This window comes from Balaenoptera ricei, chromosome 20 (genome assembly GCF_028023285.1).
Source record: "Balaenoptera ricei isolate mBalRic1 chromosome 20, mBalRic1.hap2, whole genome shotgun sequence".
Taxonomy (NCBI): domain Eukaryota; kingdom Metazoa; phylum Chordata; class Mammalia; order Artiodactyla; family Balaenopteridae; genus Balaenoptera; species Balaenoptera ricei.
In genome coordinates this window covers 8,079,047-8,103,418 of record NC_082658.1, presented here as the reverse complement: position 1 = coordinate 8,103,418, position 24,372 = coordinate 8,079,047, and the positions used below count along the sequence as shown (strand labels likewise).

General features: G+C 43.4%; 1 protein-coding gene and 1 pseudogene across 1 annotated transcript in view; one reads left to right on the top strand and one right to left on the bottom strand.

Annotated features, from left to right (window-relative positions):
- Nucleotides 1–974: 974 nt before the first annotated feature.
- The window catches only part of RNF157 (ring finger protein 157), an 80,934-nt gene continuing 57,536 nt past the window's right edge, over nucleotides 975–24,372 (top strand). Inside the window, exons 1-2 of the mRNA XM_059906516.1 lie at nucleotides 975–1,121; nucleotides 23,041–23,159. Of these exons, the coding sequence (XP_059762499.1) occupies nucleotides 1,034–1,121; nucleotides 23,041–23,159 (207 nt within the window). The 5' untranslated portion in view covers nucleotides 975–1,033. The remainder of the gene's footprint in view (nucleotides 1,122–23,040; nucleotides 23,160–24,372) is intronic.
- Nucleotides 11,198–11,615, bottom strand: LOC132355028 (NHP2-like protein 1; annotated as a pseudogene).

Here is a 24,372-nt window from a genome sequence, read left to right as displayed (position 1 = left end):
ACACGAATGTCTGTAATTAAGCTCTGGAGTGACGTCTTCTGCCTGTCCAAGCGTCCCACTGTTGTTGGGTGTGTGCTCTCATCCAGAGGAGCCCCTGCTCTGCCTGGCCCACTCGCGTCCCACTGGGTTGACTTTCCTTGCTCGCAGGTCTTTCCAAAGTTTCCGAAAGGTGCAGTCCGGGGTTGAATGTCTTGATCTTACTTTGGCTTGATGGTCCCCTAACTTCAGGGCTACATGAGCTGCCCAAGGGACCCATAAACAGAGAACATGTATAGCTTTCTGCGCTTTGAAAGGAGCTAAGTGACAGGGATGGCGACCTCGTCCTAGCGGGTCCCCAGCACTCACCAATCTGCCCGCCCCCTGGGAGCCCATGCTCTGGGGGCGGGAACCCACCGGAACTGCCCCGTCTGGGGGACTGGGGGCGCCCCTCTGCGGGGTTTCTGACCATTGGCTTTGGCAGATGCTGAGGGGTGGGGCTGGAGAAGGCTTCCTCCGGGCCGGGAAGCCGCGTGCGCCTTTCGGATGTTGGGGGACAATGGTGACCGAACTCCCGGCCTCGGCCTGGTGCGCGGCGAGGAGGCGGCTCCCGCGCGGTCACCTGACGGGGTCAACGGGCTCCGCGGGGCGACGCGTCCGCGGCCCCTTCAGCCCGCGGAGGGCCGCGAGCCCCGGGTCGGCCCCGCGAGCCCGGCCGCCGCTCCGCTGCGTCCCGCTGCCCATTGGCTGGCGCGGCGCGGCCGCTCCCGCCCCGCCCCGCCATTGGCCTTGGCCGCCGCGGTCCCCGCGCGCGAGCCGCCGCTGACATCACCAGGCCTGAGGCGGCGGCGGCGCCCCCGGCCCAGCCCGCAGCCCCCCTCGGCACAGGCGCCGCCGCGGGGCCCGGCGGAGGATGGTGCGCGGCGCGCCGGGGGCTCCCCGCCGCCAGAGCCGCAGCACCGAGGCGGAGCCGTCCGCGGCCGGCAGCCGACCCCCGCATCGGGCGCGGGGCGAGCGGCCGCGGTGAGGCGCCGAGGGCGGCGCGGGCGCAGCGGCCATGGGGGCCCTGACCAGCCGGCAGCACGCGGGCGTGGAGGAGGTGGACATCCCGTCCAACTCCGTGTACCGCTACCCGCCCAAGTCCGGTGAGCACGCCCCGGGGCCGGGAGGAGGTCGCGGTGCTCCCGCGCGAGGGCTCCGGGCGTCCCGGGGACGCAGAGGCCGACGTCGCTGCAGAGCGATCTCGGAGGGTGGGAGGTGTTGGAGGAGGTCTGGAGGGGTGCTTTAGGGCCCTTGGCCGGGTCGCCGGAGTGGGCAGCCCTGCCGCCGGGGGACGGGAGCGACCCCCACGCAGTCGGTCCTGTGACAGAGACGTGCGCTCGGGACACTGCGGCTCCCGAGGGGCGGGGTGTCCGCGGCGCAGGCCGGGTCCCCGCTGGCCGCAGCGCTGCGTCCCTTCCTTCCCGCTCGGTGGCCTGTTCCCCTCGGGAGCTGAGGGTTAGGTCAGGCGGGCTTGGCATCCGAGGCAGGCGCCTGTGCCAGGTGCTGGCCCTGGTGGCCTCCGGAGAGGGAGGGACAGACACAGGTTTGAATTAGATTTCTCAGGGGAAAGCTCCCGTCGCCTGCTGGAGGATGGAGGCCGAAAATGCGTTGGCTGTACTGGTGCTTTTTAAGAGGTTGTCAGAAGAAAGGTGTTTAACAGAAATGTTAGGGAATCTAGTATCAGAGGCACTCGGGTTGCCGCTTTGCCAAAGTAGTGGCAAGCCTGGTTTTTGGAATGAGGGTAGCTCTGGGACAGGGCACAGGTATTTAAAATGTAGAGAAGTATTATGTTTGTTTTCAGAATCATTAAAAAGATAAACGTCTCCAGCCTCTGGTTTGTAGCATAAATATTGGAAGTGGAGGAGAATTTTGACAGCACAAGAGAGGCTGTCTAGTGGATTGAGTACCAGCCAATTCTGAACTCCTGGCGCATGACCTAAGTCTCTGCTCTTTGTTTTTCCTTGCTTTTCTCAAGGCTTCTGGGGACCCATGGCTATCATCTTCTCTTTGGCTTAGGACCTGATGAGGATTTTCGTGATCTTGGAGAGATGTCAGAATTGCAGCAGGAGGATAAAGACACAGTAATGAGATGAGCTGGTTTCTCAGCAGTCTGTCCAGTTTGTGCCAGCCGGAAGTAGGGACCAGACAATGAACCTGCACCCTGCAGAGTGTCTGCCAGAGCTGTGTTGCTCACTGATTTGTGCCAGAGAGTGAATCCTTGCTGAGATGAATGTGCTTAAGAGCTGCTTTAGAACAGTCTGAGATAAAGCCGTGCATCATTAGTGTTTTAATAAAGCTCTAGCTGATTATGACTGTATGAAACCAGTGCTAAAGGAAGCATGCATTTTGCTTTTTAGTAGACAAAAATATGCACAAATATTGTGGATTTTTCTTTTCTGAAATCACTTAGCCTTTATTGCTCAGAATATGGAGCAGGTTTTGCTGGCTTGGAGTTTGCAGTAGAATTTGCTGCCTCAGAAGAGTATTCACCCCTCCTTCACTTACGGGAATAAGCAAAGGTAAATCACTGGAAGGCTAGTCCTCAGAAGATATTAATACAAGTATGAATCTTGGATGATGATAATCAAAGGATAATGGACCAAACTAAAACTTTTCTTAACCAACACCCTCCATACCTACAGTCTTAAATCATCCTCTCCACTCTATCAATTTTTTAAAAGTTTTCCTAATGGTAACTCTTTTTTTTTTTAATAAATAAATGAATTAATTAATTTATTTATTTTTGGCTGTGTTGGGTCTTTGTTGCTGCGCTCAGGCTTTCTCTAGTTGAGGAGAGCGGGGGCTACTCTTTGTTGCAGTGCGCGGGCTTCTCATTGCGGTGGCTTCTCTTGTTGTGGAGCACGGGCTCTAGGCACGCGGGCTTCAGTAGTTGTGGCCCACGGGCTCAGTAGTTGTGGCTCTCGGGCTCTAGAGCGCAGGCTCAGTGGTTGTGGTGCACGGGCTTAGTTGCTCCGCGGCATGTGAGATCTTCCCGGACCAGGGCTCGAACCTGTGTCCCCTGCATTGGCAGGTGGATTCTTAACTACTGCGCCACCAGGGAGGTCTCTGGTAACTCATTTTTTTTTAAATTTATTTATTTATTTATTTTTGGGTGTGTTGGGTCTTCGTTTCTGTGCGAGGGCTTTCTCTAATTGCGGCAAGCGGGGGCCACTCTTCATCACGGTGTGCGGGCCTCTCACTATCGCGGCCTCTGTTGTTGCGGAGCACGGGCTCCAGACGCGCAGGCTCAGTAGTCGTGGCTCAAGGGCCTAGTCACTTTGCGGCATGTGGGATCTTCCCAGACCAGGGCTCGAACCCGTGTCCCCTGCATTGGCAGGCAGACTCTCAACCACTGCGCCACCAGGGAAGCCCTGGTAACTCATTTTTAATCAGAGCTTTTGCATGAGAGAAATCTTTGTAGCAAGTGGGCCAAATTATGTATGTTGAAGATAAAACACAGAAAATAGGAATCAGAACATTCATGTCCCAGTCAGCAAATCTTGGTGTAGGTGAAAATATGCTGTAGTCTAGAGGCATCTCCTATCCTTCATCTGATCTTTAGATTTACCTGACTCTTTATTGGATTATAGTATTTTATTTTATTTATTTATTTTTTTTAATAAATTTATTTTATTTATTTATTTATTTATGGCTGTGTTGGGTCTTCGTTTCTGTGCGAGGGCTTTCTCTAGTTGCGGCAAGCGGGGACCACTCTTCATCGCGGTGCGCGGGCCTCTCACTATCGCGGCCTCTCTTGTTGTGGAGCACAGGCTCCAGACGCGCAGGCTCAGTAGTGTGGCTCACGGGCACAGTCGCTCCGCGGCATGTGGGATCTTCCCAGACCAGGGCTCGAACCCGTGTCCCCTGCATTAGCAGGCAGATTCTCAACCACTGCGCCACCAGGGAAGCCAGTATTTTATTTTTTTAAATTAATTAATTTATTTATTTATTTGGCTGTGCCAGCTCTTACTCGCCGTGTGCGGGATCTTTGTTGCTGCGTGTGGGATCTTTAGTTGCGGCATGCAAACTCTTAGTTGGGGCATGTGGGATCTAGTTCCCTGACCAGGGATCGAACCCAGTCCCCCTGCATTGGGAGTGTAGAGTCTTAGCCACTGGACCACCAAGGAAGTCCCTGGATTATAGTATTTTAGACCCAAAGGAACCTTGCAGAGAATTTGGCCCCAGACCCATTCATTTCATCGGTAAGAAAATGGAGGCCCAGAGAAATGAATTGGTAAGGCCAGGGTTACCCAGCAAGTTAGTGCTCTTCTTACGAAAGCCTCTGCCTTTTTCAAGGAATTGAATTTTGAACTTGTCCTTGGTGGTTTGTGGAATGGAGGCTATTCTGCATCAGAATTGAGACAAAACTCAGAGGTCTTATCAGACTGGGTTGATTTTGAGGTCTCCCTATCTTGAGTACGGAAAGTAGAACAAAGCAAATAGCAGAGTCAGTTTTCTCCAGGTGACTAAACTGGCTGAGCTGAAACCGCCCTCTGGCTCACTGGAAAGTCTCTGTTACTCCATGGCCTTGGAGTAGTTGTTTCAGTAAGCGCATGGTCATTAGTCCCCGTAATGATGGTCACAGTGCCCAGAAGAAATTGCTTTTTCTTTCTTGTATTTTTTTTTTTTTTTTTTGGCTGCTTTGGGTCTTCGTTGCTGCACGCAGGCTTTCTCTAGTTGCGGTATGTGGGGCTACTCTTCGTCGCTGTGCGCGGGCTTCTCATTGCAGTGGCTCCTCTTGTTGTGGAGCATGGGCTCTAGGCAGGCGGGCTTCAGTATTTGTGGCACGCAGGCTCAATAGTTGTGGCGCGTGAGCTTAGTTGCTCCGCGGCATGTGGGATCTTCCCAGACCAGGGCTCGAACCTGTGTCCCCTGCATTGGCAGACGGATTCTTAACCACCGTGCCACCAGGGAAGTCCCTCTTTTTTGTATTTTTAAAGGAACCCCTTAGTTTTGTATGCACATTGAACTAGAAACGTTTAAAAAGTATTGAGAACAGCCGATTTCATGTTGGAACTTGGGTTTACAGCTTTTTTCTTTTTTTAATAGAGATAGGTGAAAATAAAATAGCCTAAAATTATTTCGAATTATTTATTTTTTTGAATAAGTAATATAGTCACATGGTTCAAAGTTTAAAAGAATGAAAAGGCATACAGTGAAAGTCTAGTTGTCACTGTAGCTGTTCATCCACCTAGTTCCTCCCCATACACCTCCCGTACCTACGTAACCACTTTCTGGAATTCGTCCAGAGTTTCTTTTGTGAATACAAGCATAGCATGCTACTTAGACTGCTCTGCACCTTGTTTTGTATTTGTTTTGTTTACTTTCAAACATATTGGAGATCTTTTTATATTATCTCCATATTAGAGAGGGGTTTTTTTTGTTGTTGTTCTTTTTTAAAAAAAAAACAACTGTATAACATTCCTTTGTGTGCGCATGCTATCAGTTTTTTATTTTTTTTATTTTTTTTATTTTTGGCTGTGTTGGGTCTTCGGTTTGTGCGAGGGCTTTCTCTAGTTGCGGCAAGCGGGGGCCACTCTTCATCGCGGTGCGCGGGCCTTTCACTATCGCGGTGCGCGGGCCTTTCACTATCGCGGCCCCTCCCGTTGCGGGGCACAGGCTCCAGACGCGCAGGCTCAGCAGTTGTGGCTCACGGGCCCAGCTGCTCCGTGGCATGTGGGATCTTCCCAGACCAGGGCTCGAACTCGTGTTCCCTGCATTAGCAGGCAGATTCTCAACCACTGCGCCACCAGGGAAGCCCTATCAGTTTTTAACATAGTCTATTGGTGAACATTTGGGAGTGGTTTTTTTTTTTTCAGTCTTTTACTGTTGCAAACAATGCAGCAATGATTAATGTTATACATATGTTCTTAGGTGATTTTTAGCTTTGTTAATAAATACATAAATATTAATCATTTAAATAACAGAAAGTGTGATGGGAGTTTGTTTCTGTAGAGTATTTCTACATTAGCGTAGAAAGCTATTTATAGCACTGTTCTGCATTTGGTCGTGCCTTTGTAATTTTTTTTTTAAATTAATTAATTAATTTATTTATTTATTTGGCCATGTTGGGTCTTCGTTTCTGTGCGAGGGCTTTCTCTAGTTGCGGCAAGCGGGGACCACTCTTCATCGCGGTGTGCGGGCCTCTCACTGTCGTGGCCTCTCTTGTTGCGGAGCACAGGCTCCAGACGCGCAGGCTCAGTAGTTGTGGCTCACGGGCCTAGTTGCTCCGCGGCATGTGGAATCCTCCCAGACCAGGGCTCGAACCCGTGTCCCCTGCATTGGCAGGCAGATTCTCAACCGCTGCGCCACCAGGAAAGCCCCCTTTGTAATTTTTGAGTTAGAAACCATACGTGCTTTTAAATCCTTCTCTGAGATCCTCACTTCTTTCAAAGCCCACGATCATTGATTGGTTCAGCAAAGTTAGGGCTTTGCTGAGGTGGTTGTTTTTATGCGTGTAGGCCTGACTTTTGAAAGGGGTCCCCATGTTGATAAGAGTCATTAGTTCTGTTTTCTCTGTCCAGGAAGAAATAGGCATACTATAAAGACAATTTAATCCATTTTAATTCAGTACCTGATAAATCTAGTTCATTTTTCTCTTACATATTTGAGCAAATTGGAAAATAGGAGTAATTCATTTTGCTCAGGTGTTAAGAGGGAAACCTATTATAAAAATTCAAAATGGTAATCAGAGTCCTGAGCAGCTAAAATCATCATTTTCCAAATTTTTGTTACATTGGAGTACACATATGCTTGTCACGTGGGTCTGTCCTAGGGCAGACCACATTTCTAAAGCGTGGGTACTAAGTCTTTGCTGATCAAATAGTTATAAAAGTTTCTCTTAGCTTTTAGGGGCATCAATTAAATATGTTTCGAAACCAGGGGCTTTCAAAGATGGAACTTACTGCAGAATAAAGAATTATTTGGTTCTGGCACATTTTGATTGATACGTTAACTAAAATTAAGTAGGTTTCTGAAATTCATAGTAAATACATTTAATACCATAAAAAATGTAAAGGTTCTTCCATTTAATGATGGAGTCATCAAGATCAGGAGTTCAAACGCTAGTATTATTATTATTTTTTTAAAATAAATTTATTTATTTAATTTATTTATTTTTGGCTGTGTTGGGTCTTCGCTGCTGCGCGAGGGCTTCCTCTAGTTGCGGCGAGCGGGGGCTGCTCTTCGTCGCAGTGCGTGGGCTTCTCATTGTGGTGGCTTCTCATTGTGGAGCACGGGCTCTAGGCGCGCGGGCTTCAGTAGTTGCGGCACGTGGGCTCAGTAGTTGTGACTCACGGGCTCTAGAGCACAGGCTTTTCAGTAGTTGTGGCGCATGGGCTTATTTGCTCCGTGGCATGTGGGATCTTCCCGGACCAGGGATTGAACCCGTGTCCCCTGCATTGGCAGGCAGATTCTCAACCACTGAGCCACCAGGGAAGCCCCAGTATTATTTTTGAACACTTAAAAAGTGGTAATTCTTCTCCTTTTGAAACCTCCAGTATTTTTGCTTTATTTGTACTTTACTTCATTAAGAGCAGACTGATTTCTTTCACTTCTTGATTTTGTCTTATGACTTGGGGCCTTTCATTTACTTATATGATGGTGGTTGTGTTCTTTTGTTCTTTAGCATCTCTTTTCTTTTTCTGTTTATTACCATCAGTGCACATTCTTGGGCACCTGCTATGTATATATCATGCGTTGTGCTGTGCACCAGTGTATAGATTCTGATCCTGTGATTTTGATGCCTATGGCAATCAGCAGGATAAAAGCCCTCAGAATCAACTTTGTAATTCATGATGTGGGTCACAGAAGGGAGGATTAACAATATAAGCTATTTGATGGCTGTATCAGCCAGGGTTCTCCAGAAAAAGAGAACCAATGGGAGATATATACATATAATTGGCCTCCATTATTGTGGGGGCTGGCAAGTCTAAAATTTGTAGGGCAGGCCAGCAAGCTGGAAACTCAGACAGGAGTTGATGTTGTATTCTTCAGTCTGAAATCTGTAGGACAGTCTGCCAGATGAGAAACTCAGGCAGGATTTCTATGTTAGTCTTAAAGCAGAATTCCTTTTTCTCCAGGAAACCTCAGTTTCTGCTCTTAAAGCCTTCAACTGATTGGATGAAACCCACCCACATTATCAAGGGTAATCTCTTTTACTTAAAGTCAACTAATTATAAATGTTAATCACATCTACAAAATATCCTTGCAGCAACATCTAGATTAGTGTTTGGACAAACAACTGACCACCATAACCTAGCCAAGGTGACATAAAAATTAACAGTCATAGCGGCTTCTTTTTTTTTTTTGGCCATGCCCCACAGCTTGTGGGATCTTAGTTCCCCAACCAGGGACTGAACCCGCGCTCTCAGCAGTGAAAGCACAGAGTCCCAACCACTGAACTGCCAGAGAATTCCCAGTGGCTTCTTTTTTTTTTTTTTATAAATTTATTTATTTATTTATTGGCTGCTTTGGGTCTTTGTTGCTGTGCGCGGGCTTTCTCTAGTTGCGGCGAGCGGGGGTCTACTCTTCATTGCGGTGTGTGGGCTTCTCATTGCGGTGGCTTCTCTTATTGTGGAGCATGGGCTCTAGGCGTGCGGGCTTCAGTAGGTGTGGCGTGCGAGCTCAGTAGTTGTGGCTCACGGGCTCTAGAGCGCAGGCTCAGTAGTTGTGGTGCACAGGCTTAGTTGCTCCGCAGCACGTGGGATCTTCCCGGACCAGGGCTCAAACCCGTGTCCCCTGCATTGGCAAGCAGATTCTTAACCACTGCGCCACTAGGGAAGTCCCCCCAGTGGCTTCTTATTTTAACAAAGTATTCTTGCTGAATAGGTGCTGAGCTCAAGTTTTTAGTTTCTGAAAGAGTGCTTGTGCTGGGGAAACATATATTTAAAAGTCTAAAAATTGCAGTCTTTAAAAATCATTATTTAAAAATTACTCTCCTTCCTGGACTTCCCTGGTGGTCCAGTGGTTAAGAATCTGCCTTTCAATGCAGGGGACACAGGTTCGATCCCTGGTCAGGGAGCTAGGATACCACATACCACGGGGCAAGTAAGCCTGAGAGCCACAACAAAGAGCCCACATGCCGCATGAAAGATCTCATGTGCCACAACTAAGACCTGATGCAGCCAAAACTAAATAAATAAATAAATAAAAATTACACTCCTTCCAAAATTTCAGTGCTTATCATCTAGTATCAAAGGTAGAATGCAGGCATACAGAGATAAATAAGAATACAGAATATACCATGACCAGGGATCTATCTCAGGAATGCAAGGTTGGTTTAATATCTGAAAAGTCAATCAGTGTTAATACACCATATTGGTAGAATAAAGAATAAAAACTACATGATCATCTCAATAGATGCAGACAAAACATTTAACAAATCCAACACCTTTTCAAGATGAAAAACACTCAGCAATCTTGGAATAGAAGGGTACTTCCTCAATCTGATACAGGGCATCTATGAAAAGCTCATCGCTCACTATACTTAAAGGTGAGATACAGATGCTTTCCTGCTAAGATCAGGAAGAAGACAAGGATGTCTGCTTTTGCCATTCAGTATTAACTGGAGATTCTAACTAGTACAATAAGGCAAAACAAACAAACACATTTTTTAAAAAATTTAAGGCAACCAGATTGTAAAGAAAAACGTGAAACTGTCTTTATTCATAGATGACATGATCCTATGTATAGAAAATACCAAAGATTCCACAAAAAAACCTACTAGAACTAAAAAATGAGTGAGGAACTTTGCAGATACAAGATCAGATCAACACACAAAAATCAACTGTGCTTTTATATACAAGCAATAATCTGAAAATGAAATTAAGGAAACTATTGCCATTCCCAGTAGCATCAAAAAGAATACAGTTCTCAGGAATAAATTTCACATAATAAGTATATGATCTGTACAATGAAAATTCTAAAATGTTGCTGAGATTGATGCTTTAACTAAAAAAGTTTAAAGAGATCTAAATAAATAGACGTTTCATGTTCATGGAGTGGAAAACTCAATATTGTTGAGATGCCAGTGTTCTCCAAATTGATCTGAAAATTGCGTACATTCTCTGGTAAAATCCCAACAGACTTTTTTGAAGAAATTGGCCGGCCAATTCTAAAATGTATGTGGACATTCAAAGGACCTAGAATATCCAAAACAATTTTGAAAAGGAAGAACAAACTTGGAGGATTTTCACTACCCAATTTCAAAAATTGCTATCAAGCCATGGTGTGGTATTGGTACAACAAGAAACATATAGATCAGGGACTTCCTTGGTGGTCCAGTGGTTAAGACTTCGCCTTCCAACGCAGGGTGTGCGGGCTCGATTCCTGGTCTGGTCGGGGAGCTAAGATCCCACTGGCTTGCTGCCAAAAAACCAAAACATAAAAGAGAAGCAGTATTGTAACAAATTCAACAAAGATTTTAAAAATGGTCCATATCAAAAAAAAAAAAAATCTTAAAAAAACAGCATGTAGATCAATGGAACAGAATTGCAAGCCAGAAATAAATCCTTATATTTATGGTCAGTTGATTTTGACAGAAGTGCCAAGACAATCCAACAGGGAAAGGATAGGTTTTTCAACAAATGGTGCTAGGACAATTGGATATTGACAAGCAAAAAAATGAACTTAGACCCTTTCTTCACATGACCAAAAATTAACTCACAATGGATCACAGAATGAAAATACTACCCACAGAATGGGAGAAAATATTTGCAAATCTTATGGATGATAAGGGATTTATATCTAGAATATATAAAGAACTTGTACAATTCAAAAAACAAAAAGACAACCTGATTAAAAAAGGAGCAAAGATCTTGAGTAGACATTTGTCCAACAAAGATATACAAATGGACAGTAAGCATGTCAACAATGAAAAGATGCTTAACATCATTGGCTATTAGGGAAATGCAAATCAAAACTACGGTTAGATAATACTTCACATCCCCTAGGATAGTGATAATTTAAAAAACAAATAGTAAGTGTTGGTGAGGATGTGGAGAAATTGGAATCCTGGTCCCCTGCTGGTGGGAATGTAAAGCGGTACAGTTGCTATGGAAAACTGTTTGGTTTTTTTCCAGATTTAGCACTACAATCTTTTATAACCGTAGAAGGTAGCTGGAAATACTAGATGCTAACAGACGATATGATACATAACCCCTGGTGTAGGAGTCAGCAGGGAGTGTGACAGAGACCACCTGCTTAGACTAAGAGCCTTTCAATGGACTGCTGGATGGATTGGATCTGCTGCTTCAGTTGTGAGCGTTCTTTGATGGTGACAGAACAGGAGATGACAGACCTGGAGACCCCACCGGCTCGCCCCAGGGCCTGCTTGGAGCGCACAAACACACAGGGTGCGTTCTTGTCCTCACATAGCAGTGGGAGGTGCAGGATGACCTCCAGGGGCTTGGGTCTGCAGCCATCACAGTGAACTCAGAGATGCCTCTGTTGAAGGTTTTGGTGGCCTCACTGGCTCCTTTTCGAAGCTGCTTGTAGTTACGTGATTGCTGAACGAGGTCCAATAGTTTCTTGGTGAGGTGGGCATCTGCAAGAGGGTAGGCCTTCAGATTTACATCAGCCTCAATCACGGCTCCAGTTCCATGGTATTGTCATTGGTCAAGGAGCACAGGTGATGTCAGAGTTGGAGCCCTCACCGCTGCAGAAAGCTCTATGGAAAACAGTTTGACAGTGCCTCAAATGTTCATTACTTTATAACTCAGCAATTACAGTCATATGTTACACACACACACGTAATATATATATGCCCAAGAAAAATGAAAAATAAATCCACACCAAAACATGTACATGAATGTTCATAGCAGCACTGGTCATAATAGCTAAAAGGTGGAAACAACCCAAATGTTCATCAACTGGTGAATGGAACAACTGATAAAACGTGGTAAATCCATGCAATGGAGTGTTACTTGGCAACAAAAAGGAATGAAGTATTGATATTTGCTTCAGTTTGGACAAAACTTGAAAAACACTGATGTTAAGTGAAAGAAGCCAGAGGCAAAAGGCCATATATTGTATAATTCCATTTATATGACATGTCCAGAAGAGGCAAATCCATAGAGACAGAAAGTAGATTAGTGGCTGCCAGTGGCCGGGGGAGGGGGAAATGAGAAGTGACTGCTAATGGGTTTCTTTCTGGGATAATGAAAATGTTCTAAAATTAGATAGTAGTGAATAGTTGCATAACTCTGTGAATATACTAAAAAACCATTGAATTGTACACTTTAAATAGGTGAATTATACGATATGTGAATTATAGCTCAATAAAACTTTTTTGTTGTTACTTTTTAAAATATTTATTTATTTATTTGGCTGCTCTGGGTCTTAGTTGCGGCATGTGAGATTTTCGTTGCGGCATGCAGGATCTTTTAGTTGTGGCATGCGGGATCTAGTTCCCTGACCAGGGATTGAACCCGGGCCCCCTGCATTGGGAGAGTGGAGTCTTAACCACTAGACTACCAGGGAAGTCCCAAAGCTGTTTTAAAGATGGACCTAAATTCAAGAGCTAGAACTATAAAACCCCTAAAAGAAGACATAGGAGAAACTATTTATTTGTTTCAGATTGGGCAGAGTTCTTTGATACAGTGCCAAAAGCAAAATCCATAGGAGAAAAAACTGATAAATTGGATTTCTTCCAAATTAAAAATGTTTCTACTTCAAAAGACAACATTAGGGAAATGAAAGGACAAGCCACCTTCTGAATGAAAATATTTGCAAAACACATAAAGGATTTACTTCCAGAATATATCGAGAACTTTTTACAGCTCAATATTAAGAAGACAACCCAATTTACAAATGGACAAAAGAGTTGAATAGACATTTCACCAAAGAAGATATAGGAATGGCCAATAAATACATGGAAAGATGCTCAGCCTCAGTAGTTATTAGGGAAATACAATTAAAACCACAATGAGATAGCACTTCAAAACCACTAGGAGAGCAACAATAAAAAAGACAATATCAAGTGTTGGTGAGAATGCAGAGAAATTGGAATCCTTGTGCATTGTGGATGGGAATGTAAAATGATAACAGCCAGTTTGGAAAAGAGTTTGGGAGTGTCTTAAAAAGTTAGGGACTTCCCTGGTGGCACAGTGGTTAAGAATCCACCTGCCAATGCGGGGGACACGGGTTCAAGCCCTGGTCTGGAAAGATCCCACATGCCGCGGAGCAACTAAGCCCACAAGCCACAACTACAGAGCCTGCTTTGGGCTTACATTGGAGAAATACAGACTCCCTAATTGTATGTCAACTAGGGAGTTTTACTGGCTCTTCAGCTCACCAATCCCTGCCTTCCTCTGTCTTAATGTCTCTTTTCCTCTTACCTCTCCTTTTTTGGACTCTTCTCTTTATTATTTCCCCTGAGAATAAAAACAACTTACTGGGACTTCCCTGGTGGTCCAGTGGCTAAGACTCTGTGCTCCCAACGCAGGGGACCCGGGTTCAATCCCAGGTCAGGGAACTAGATCCTGCATGCCACAACTAAAATCCTGCATGCCGCAACTAAGACCCGGCACAGCCAAGTAAATAAATAAATTTTAAAAAATATATTAAAAAAAATTAAAATAAATAAATAAATAAATAAAACAAATTACAAAGTCGTTTGAGTGCCATTAACAAGCAACAAAAGCACCCATACTTTTGGTGTGCCATTCTCCATTCTAAGTAGCTCATGAATGTATATTCCAAAAAAAGATCAAGCTTTCCCTAAGAGGAGTTCTGGTGCCAACTCTTAAGATAAAATGCCTTTCATTCCACCTCCTTCCAGAAGAAAAGGTTATTCACTGAGTTTGAGGCAAAGAAGGGATACCCAGGTAAAAAGATACGGCAGGTGGTTAAAGATTTGGACTGAAACTCCAAAGAAAGATCAGAGACAAAGGTTTGGGAGTTGAGGATGGCAAAGGAGGGCCAACGTGTATTAATTGCCCACTGGGCCTAGCCAGCTGCATAAATGTTATCTTATTAGATCCCAACAGCAATGCTTGGAAAGAGGTATTATTAACTCCATTTTACAAATAAAGAAGCCAATGCGGGACTTCTCTGGTGGTCCAGTGGGTAAGAATCCACGCAGGGGGCCTGGGTTCGATCCCTGGTTGGGGAACTAGATCCCGCATGCATGCCGCAACTAAGAGTTCGCATGCCTCAGAGAAGATCCCGTGTGCCGCCAACTAAGACCCGGCGCGACCAAAATAATAAATAAATAAATAAAGCCAATGCTCAAAAAAGTTAAATGATTTGTCCTAGGTCACACAGCTGGTAGACGGCGGCATCAGGATCAAATCCAGCTCTGTCTTAAGTCAAAGCCTTTGCTGTGATTCTGTGAGGAAGAGAGAGAGAGAGGAAGAATGAAAGAAAAGGAGAGGATGGGGCTTTTAGAGACAGATCCATGTTTGGGGCTGGGTGGAAAAGTGTGGCAAGAAGAGGAAGACTCAGAAATTAGTGTTGAAGTCTTCTGAGCATTCGCAAGGTGAGTGAATGGTGGGAAAAGACAGTTGGCCTGGTTGGTATTCCAGAGAAGAGTTTCATGCAGTGGTGGAAACTGTTGTAAAGATTTGAGGGGAAAAAAAAAAAAGATTTGAGGAGTTGTTTAATGTGGGGTGGGAGTAGACAAAGGATGAACTGGTGGATGGGTGGATGTATGTGGGTGGGTGGATGGACGAATGGGTGAGTGGGTGGGTCTTAAGGCACGGCAGATGGAACTTGTTTTTGTATTTGTTTTTTTAGTCAGGGAGAGAAGACATTTGTAGAATGAGGCAAGTAGAAAGCCAGCAGAGAGAGGGGAGTAGAAATCTTGAGAAAGAACGATGGTTTCTTTTTTTAAAAAATTTATTTATTTATTTATTTATTTATTTATGGCTGTGTTGGGTCTTCGTTTCTGTGTGAGGGTTTTCTCTAGTTGTGGCAAGCGGGGGCCACTCTTCATCGCGGTGCACGGGCCTCTCACTGTCGCGGCCTCTCTTGTTGCGGAGCACAGGCTCCAGACGCACAGGCTCAGTAGTTGTGGCTCACGGGCCTAGTCGCTCCGCAGCATGTGGGATCTTCCCAGACCAGGGCTCGAACCCATGTCCCCTGCATTGGCAGGCAGGTTCTCAACAACTGCGCCACCAGGGAAGCCCAGAACAATGGTTTCTGATGAGGTCTGGAGGACATAGAGGCAGTTGGGAATGAGAACCCAGGTGAAGAAGTTAACCTTGGAATGGAGAAAAGAGGAATATCTTCTTGAGACGGCAAGAAAGTATGAATAGAAGTATGGGGAGGTTGTAAGGTGATGAAACTTTTGTAATGAAGAAGGGTTTGGGGGTTTTTTGGGGGGCTGCGCTGCACGCGGCATGCAAAATCATAATCCCCAACCAGGGATCGAACCCGTGCCCCCTGCAGTGGAAGCACGGAGTCTTAACCACTGGATGGCCAGGGAAGTCCCTGGAGAAGGGTTTTGAGGGAGTGCCACAAAGGAAAAGGAAGACAGGTAGAGGGGTCAGGTTTGGGGACTTGAGAATATGAGAAAGGTTTGGGTCCATTGATATGTGCCTTGCTCTAAATACTGTAAAGCTACAGTTGTTAAAACTATATTGTACTAGTTCAGAATAGAATAGAATCCAGATCTAGGTATATATAGCATGATAAAAAGAGCATTTCAAATTAGTGGGGGAAATGGAATAGTCAGTAAATGGTGTTAGTAAAATTTCCTATTTGGAAAAAAAAAAATTCTTATCCCATACAGTCCATGAAGACAAATTCCAGATGTAAAAACAATCAAATAGAAAGAAAGAAAAAAAAAAAAAAAAAGCAGGCAAGCAACATAAACTAGAAAGAGTAGGGAGTGTTTATCAGTAGGGAAACAGTTAATTCAGTCTGGGCACTCATTGGGATTACAGTGTAATCGTTAAGAGTACACACAGGCTCTGGAATAAAAATAGCTGGATTTGGGGCCTGACACTGCCTCTTACTAGCTGTGTGACCTTGGACAAAGTACTTAAACTGTCTGTGCATTCAAGTCCTCTTTGGTAAAATTAAAAAAAAAAAATTAGTAACACCCACCTTATAGGGTTTTGAGGGATAACCTATATAATACTTTTTAGTACAGCACTGGTATAGAGTAAGCCCTCAATAAGAGGTGGTTATTATGTAGTCATTAAGAACAATGAGGTCGGGAATTCCCTGGTGGTCCAGTGGTTAGGACTCTGGTGCTTTCACTGCTGGGGCCCGGGTTCAGTCCCTGGTTGGGGAACTAAGATCCCGCAAGCTGCTTGGAGCGGGCCAAAAAAAAAAGAACAATGAGGCAATGAGGTCAATCCATAAGTACAGACATGGAAAGATGCCTACAGCACATTAGGAAAAAAAGCAACATGCAGCTCTATATGAGTAATATCCCAATTAGGTTAAATATCAAAATAAAGCAAAACAGAAAACCTGAACGTGTTTATATATGTATAGGAAAATCTGGAAGGCTGCAGACTGATTGTTCATAATGGAGTGACCTTTCATAGTGTTGGATTATCACTTTTTAAATTACGTACTTCTTTGTATTATCTTTTTTTGCCAAAGACATGTATTACTTATATAATTTTTAAATTTTGTTTATTTATTTAATTTATTTTTGGCTGTGTTGGGTCTTCGCTGCTGGGCGCGGGCTTTCTCTAGTTGCAGCAAGCGGGAGCTACTCTTCGTTGCGGTGCGTGAACTTCTCATTGCGGTGGCTTCTCTTGTTGCGGAGCACGGGCTCTAGGCACGTAGGCATCAGTGGTTGTGGCACGTGGGCTCAGTAGTTGTGGCTCGAGGGCTCTAGAGCGCAGGCTCAGTAGTTGTGGCGCACGGGCTTAGTTGCTCCGCGGCATGTGGGATCTTTCCCGACCAGGGCTCAAACACGTGTCCCCTGCATTGGCAGGTGAATTCTTTTTTTTTTTTTTTTTTAATTTTTTTTAAATTTATTTATTTATTTGTTTATTTATTTATTTATGGCTGTGTTGGGTCTTCGTTTCTGTGTGAGGGCTTTCTCTAGTTGTGGCAAGTGGGGGCCACTCTTCATTGCGATGCGTGGGCCTCTCATTATCGCGGCCTCTCTTGTTGCGGAGCGCAGGCTCAGTAATTGTGGCTCACGGGCCCAGTTGCTCTGCGGCATGTGGGATCCTCCCAGACCAGGGCTCGAACCCATGTCCCCTGCATTGGCAGGCAGATTCTCAACCACTGCACCACCAGGGAAGCCCCTGGCAGGTGGATTCTTAACCACCACCTATAATTTTTTTAAATAAGTAAAAAACATGAATAACAAAAGCAACACTGTAGCATTAGAATTGACTTGAACAGTTAGAGATGTTTAAATACAATTTTGTTACTTTCCTTTTATTTTTGTGACCTTAAGCTTAAAGTATGTTATTGAAATGTCATGTAGATGAAGATTTTTCAAATATATGAAAACGTAATAGGATTTCCATAGCCAGTTTTTCCATATTTTAATTTTTTCTTTTCCTTTTCTTTTTATTTATTTTTTAAAATTTTTCCCATATTTTAATTTTGTGTGAAGTTATTTTTAAGTACAATTCCATTTCCTACAATAATCAAGGATATAACTCCATTGGTCCAAAAGTAAATAGGTGAAGATTAGTATTTTTCACTTATAGGCAGGATATCTGTCTAATTTATTTTACTGTGACCTCAATTTTTAAAAAAATACAAAAAGAAGGGAAGATTGATTACAGATCTTGCAATAAAAACTCCCAATTAGCATGAGATAGTGACTAAAATCCAAAATATATTTTGTTTCATCTTTTACTCTATACAAATTATCACAATTTTATTGCTTACTCAGCGTCTTTGAATTTTGTTAGTTTTATAAAATATAAAGTTTCAAAAACCTTAAAATCTTTGATTTGGAATCATGCCATGACTATAAATAAATTGCTATTACCTAGAGGCCTAAACAGTTGGGTTTTTTCCCCTAACCCTTTTTCTGTAGACCAACATATTTCAGTAATATCACAGATTTGGAAAGAAAAGTTATTTTAAATTAGAATAAAATTAGAGTTTCTGTTTGTTAACATTTAGGGTACCCTTTAAATACAGAGTTGTAGAAAGACGGGTAGGAGGTTTAACTGCCCTTTATTGCGTGATGTGATAATACATAGTGGTTTGGTGGCAAATGTCAGAATATCTCACTGGGACAGACATAAATTCTGGAATTCACTGAGCAACATTGAATTTCATTGTGATGTTAGGAATATGCCCTAATATCTTAATTCACTGGGTAAATTATTTAAGTTAGTGAATTCTAAGATTTTTCTCTTTGTTCTCTTGCTGAGTAACAAATAGTTGTATTTTTCTTCGTGGATAGTTGAAAAAAGAATGTGAATAGCTCCTTAAAAGTTTTTATATTGATTACCTATTGAAATAATATTTTGGATATATTGGGATATTGGAATATCCAACATTGGGATAAATAAAATATATTCAAATTAATTTTGCTTATTTTTACTTTTTAAAAATGTGGCTACTAGATAATTTAAAATTACATATGTGGCTTGCATTTATGGCTCATGGTATACATGTATATATTTTTGGCCACGCCACGCGGCATATGGGATATTAGTTCCAGGACCAGGGATTGAACCCACTCCCCCTACAGTGGAAGCGTGGAGTCTTAACTACTGGACCTCCAGGGAAGTCCCATGTTAGCGTATTTTTGTTCAGTGCTGATCTGGAAGAACAGTGCTAGTGTTAATTTTCTTCCCTTGTAAGTAATTTGCTTTTTGTTTGCCTGGATGCCTTTTTTTCTTTAATACCTTCTTAAAAATACTGAAAAAATATTGTATTAGCACTGGTCATTCTGGGCCATACCTTATGGTTTTTTTTTTTTCTTGATATTTATTTTTATTGTGGTTAAAAATACTTAACATTAAACTTACCATCTTAACCATCTTCAAGTGTACAGTTCATTAGTGTTAAAATCTCTAGAACTTTTTCTTCTTGCAAAACAAACTCTATACCCATTAAACACTAATTCCCCTTTTCCTCTCCCACTCACACCTTATGTTTTAAATATAATTTGGGTAAGAAATTATAGCCAACTAATAATGGAAAGCTTGCAGGTTATCTACTAGTCATGTGTGTTTTTTCCCATTAGCAAATAGGCAAAGAAGTGTTTTAGTGCAGTTCTTTTTCCTCTACCATTTCTGATTTTAGAGTGCAGTTCACACTAAGAAGCAAAAATGTGTGCAAATTGTCCAGAAGGCATTTTTTTTCAAGGATTGTTAGTGTGTTTGGTGTTCCCATCTGCTGATGTGGCCACTCTGGGTCACTGTGCCCTGATCCACACCTCTGGGCAGCCTGGGCGAACAGGCAGAACGCTTTAGCTAGGCTGCAGATAGCAAGTTTGCTCTCTCTGTAGTCTAACTGGGGTTATTAGCGAGGTGCATTTCAAAGAGAGGGAAAAACAAACTTTCGGTTGTCTTAAGTTTAATTTTCCTTTTACCTGATGAGGCATTTCTATTTTAAGTGCGCCAAGGAAGATCAGCTTTTCCCAGGAACTTGGCATTGACGCTTCTCCTGAAATGAAAAATCCCCTTTTCATTTGTGGATTATTGACCTTAATTTTATTTTATTTTATTTTTTTAAATAAATTTATTTCTTTTTGGTTGCGTTGGGTCTTTGTTGCTGCGCGCGGGCTTTCTCTAGTTGCGGAGAGCAGGGGCTACTCTTCGTTGCGGTGCGCGGGCTTCTCATTGCGGTGGCTTCTCTTGTTGTGGAGCACAGGTTCTAGGCACGCGGGCTTCAGTAGTTGTGGCGCACGGGCTTAGTTGCTCCGCGGCATGTGGGATCTCCCCAGACCAGGGCTCGAACCCTTGTCCCCTGCATTGGCAGGTGGATTCTTAACCCCTGCGCCACCAGGGAAGCCCTAATTTTAGGTCTTTGTATATGTGTGCTCTTGATTTCTAATGCCAGGCAAGGCTACAGTTAGCTCTACACTGCTTTCTGGATAATTTCTTTTAATGTCACAGCTCCCCCAAAAATGGCATTTCCAATAGAACACTGTCATCTTTAACACTTTAACCCTGAAGCCATTAGTGCTCTTCTCTTGCTAGGATCAAATCTCCGTGGATTTCATTGTCCCCACATCCCTCACCTGACTGCTCCCAGGTACTGGAAACTCAGCGTGTCCCACGTTGAACTCAACCTGTACCACTCCAGACACCAAACCTGCTTCTCCCGGTTCTTTATTCATGATTTGGGCAAGCCATCCATCCATCAATGTAAATGTCTTTCCCTTTTCTAATTTCACCTAATGTATAATAAATGTATAATGTCTAATGTATAAAAAATATATTTTACTAAGGTTCAACAGTAAATGACAAATTCTTTGAGATGGCTGCGTCTGCTTATGGCAACTAGGCACCTCCCCTCGCTATAAATTATGCACATGGAAAATAGGGCTAGTAAGTGCTAGACATAAATAATTGATAATTAAGCTTTCCTAAATGATGAATCGCACTGCTGTATCACTGCAGATGGCTGCCCCGTGTGTTTTCGTTTTGATGGGCAACTTTCAAGGCTTCCTCAGTGATTGCTTTGGTTTTGGCTGCTATCACTCTCAAATAATGTTTTCCTGCTTGTTATTTAATTAAAGAATTGCCTCACTTTGTGGCGAGTGATTTTATCCATGTTGTTTTGTTTAATAAGTGTTTCTAGACTAAAGCAGCTCCATGTGTAGAAAATCCAAAAAATGAACATTTGGTTCAGTTTTTCTGTTAGAACTTTCTTCTCTGTCTTCCTTGCTGTGGCTTCTTCACAGGCTGAAAGTGCTGAATCTCATTTTTTTTAGAGTTTGCTGTAAACCTAAAACATTGAAACATTTACCTGAGCCGTATAACACATAAAGAAGACTTTTGCAGATTCATAAGTTCTTTGTATTAATCCAAGAACTGGGGTATATGAGAGCATCGATAAAGTATGTTATGGTAGGAGTCGTTCACTTTGAACAGCTTGCCTTTGTGGGAGAATTAGATTATAGAAATGTGGCTTAAGAAGCATTTTTTTTGCTGGAAAGGGTGTGGTGAAAAGGGAACCCTCCTGCACTGTTGGTAGGAATGTAAATTGATACAGCCACTATGGAGAACAGTATGGAGGTTCCTTAAAAAACTAAAAATAGAATTACCATATGACCCATCAACCCCGCTACTGGGCATATACCCAGAGAAAACCGTAATTCAAAAAGAGACATGTACCACAATGTTCATTGCAGCACTATTTACAATAGCCAGGACATGGAACCAACCTAAATGTCCATCAACAGATGAATGGATAAAGAAGATGTGGCACATATACACAATGGAATATTACTCAGCCATAAAAAGAAATGAAATTGAGTTATTTGTAGTGAGGTGGATGGACCTAGACTATGTCATACAGAGTGAAGTAAGTCAGAAAGAGGAAAAAAAATACCGTATGCTAATGCATATATATGGAATCTAAAAAAAAAAAAAAAAAAAATGGTACTGATGAACCTAGTTGTAGGGCAGGAATAAAGAGGTAGGCATAGAGAATGGACTTGAGGACTTGGGGTGAGAGTAGCATTGACATATATACACTACTGAATGTAAAATAGTTGGCTGGTGGGAAGCAGCAGCATAGCACAGGGAGATCGGCTTGGTGCTTTGTGATGACCTAGAGGGGTGGGATAGGGAGGATGGGAGGGAGGCTCAAGAGGGAGGGGATATGGGGATGTGTATGCATATGGCTGATTCGCTTTGTTGTGCAACAGAAACTAACAGTATTGTGAAGCAATTATACTCCAATAAAGATCTATTTTTTTAAAAAAAGCATTTTTTTAATTGAAGTATAGTTGATTTACAAAGTGTTCATTTCTGCTGTACAGCAAAGTGACTCAGTTATACATATACATACATTCTTTTTTCTATTCTTTTCCACTATGGTTTATCACAGGATATTGAATATAGTCCCCTTTGCTATGCAGTAGGACCTTGTTGTTTATCCATTCTATGAGAAGCATTCGTGTAATCATCAGATTTGGAAAGTGTTCCCAGATGGAATGTGCAGTGTTACCTAAGCCTCCCTTGGTGACTTAGTGCCATCACGTCCTGGCACGGTTCTTCCTTCTATCTGGATAAGGCAGATGGGGATTCTGACCCTGACTGCTGATTGCATCTGTTTAGTGTAGAGTTGAAAATATCCCTGCCTCCTGGCTGGTCAAGGTGGGGCAAAGAGAGCCTGTGTGACTGATGTCCCTGTAACCTTGGCCATTAGCACTGCTAATGAATTTGAGACTAGGGTTTGTGTATGTGTCTGTACCTTTCATAGCACTAAACTTGTCCAATTAAACTACATAATCTATGTGGTAGTTGGTAGGTAAAGCCTGGGGCAGTATTATTTAAATTTGTATTTTCCTATTAAGCAGTCATTTTGAAGCAAATATGAAAAACAAAGAGCCTTCACTGTAGAGGGTTATGGAGGTATACACGTAGGTAGGTAGGTGCTGAGACTTCTGTGTATAGGTATGAGCTGGCTTATGAAAAATCTAGGCAAAGAAACGTATGTGTGTATGCATGCTGATACCTGCAGTTAAGATTCCTGAATAGGTGGAGAACAAAGAATACCCGCTTCCAGTGTAAGGAAAAAAATCAGGAACAAAACACATATATATGTTCATTAACATATATATATATAATATAGATATGTTCATACATTATATGTTCATGTGCATTGTGGGGCCTTCTGGTCTTTTGCTTCATGGTATCAGGCAGATCATGGTAAAGATTCAATTAAGAATGTCACAAGGAATACGGTGATCTATTTTATATTTGGTATCTTGGGTTCTCACTGCTATGATTTTGCTTAGTTTGTGCCATTATCCCCAATCAAGAGAAGAAAATTTTCCTAGGGTTAGAAATTGCTCTAATTGTTTGTTGAAGGGTTAACCTTTTTTTTTTTTTCTGCATCAGCTTTCTCGCTTGGCTTAGTTTGACTGGTTTCTGTTTGATTTTTCTGTCTCTTGCCCTCTAGGAAGCTATTTTGCCAGCCACTTCATTATGGGAGGAGAGAAGTTTGATTCAACTCACCCCGAAGGCTACCTGTTTGGAGAGAACAGCGATCTGAACTTTCTGGGGAACAGACCAGTTGCGGTATGATTGTAATCCATTTACATCCACGCAGGGCTAAGTGGCCAAGTCGAACGGTCTTGTCAAAATAAGTTTGTAATTGCTGGTTCAGCATGTTTGTAGCTTGGTCTGAGTTGAGAGGGGCCCTGGGAGCCAGACCGCAGCCTCTTTGATGGATCAGGGTCTCCTGGCACTAGAGGCCGCCCCGTGGAAAAGTACAGAGTCTGCCTGAGGGCGAGGACAGCTCAGAAAACCCAGCTCTCCTAGGGATCTGAAGCTCTGCCTAAATGCCACCTCTGCAGACTGCCCTTGCCCAGCGCCTAGCTTGCCCTCGCCTTGCTTTTCGTTCTTCTTCATAGCACTTAATACCATATAAGCATTTATTTCTCTGTCTCCTCCTGTTTATTATCTGCCTTCCCCATCAGAAGGTACATTTCACAGGGCAAGGGCTGTCCTACTGTTGCATCCCAGCACCCAGGACAAAGCCTGGGACATTACGATAAGCCCTTAATAAAGATCTGTTGAATGAATGACTGAAAAAGTTCCCCTTGATATCTGATCTGCTATCAGACTGTCTCTCTCTCCATTCATTCAACTCATTCCATAAATGTTTATGGAGCATTTTCTCTGCACCCAGCCTGAGGCTTTGTAATAATCGCTTCCATATGGCTATTGAGTGGCTGCTGTGTGCTAAGGAAGGCCCTAGAGACTTCTCAGGCGTTATTCCTAATCTTCACAAAGACCCACCTGACAGAGGATTTATTACCAATCCCATTTTGTAAGCGAGAGAAGTGAGGTTGGGAGAAAACTGAGGTTCCGAGAGATGAACAGCGGCAATAGCCTTTATGAAGTGCAGACTATGTTCTGGGCCCTGTTCGAAGTGCTTTACAGAAAGTTTTCCCAAAGTCACATAACTAGATCTGCCTAGCCAGAGATCCATAACCTTTCCCCTGCTTCTCATTGCTTCAAAATATCCTGCCTTTCTCCAGAAACTCCTAGTTTAGTGGGGCAGACAAAACACAGGAACAGGAAATGTTTCAATAGCGCTCAAGGTCTGAAGGGATGGGATTCTGTAGGAATAGGGAGTGGGGGAGGGGAGTGGCAAGGGCAGATGCTTCGGTGGTGGTGTGGAGAACGAGGCCTTGGAGGATGGCTGGGTTTTCACGAGGCGGGTGGGAAAGGGGCCTCCCGGGAGTGAGGTGCAGAGCACAGGCCTGAAAGCATTCACGTTTCTGTT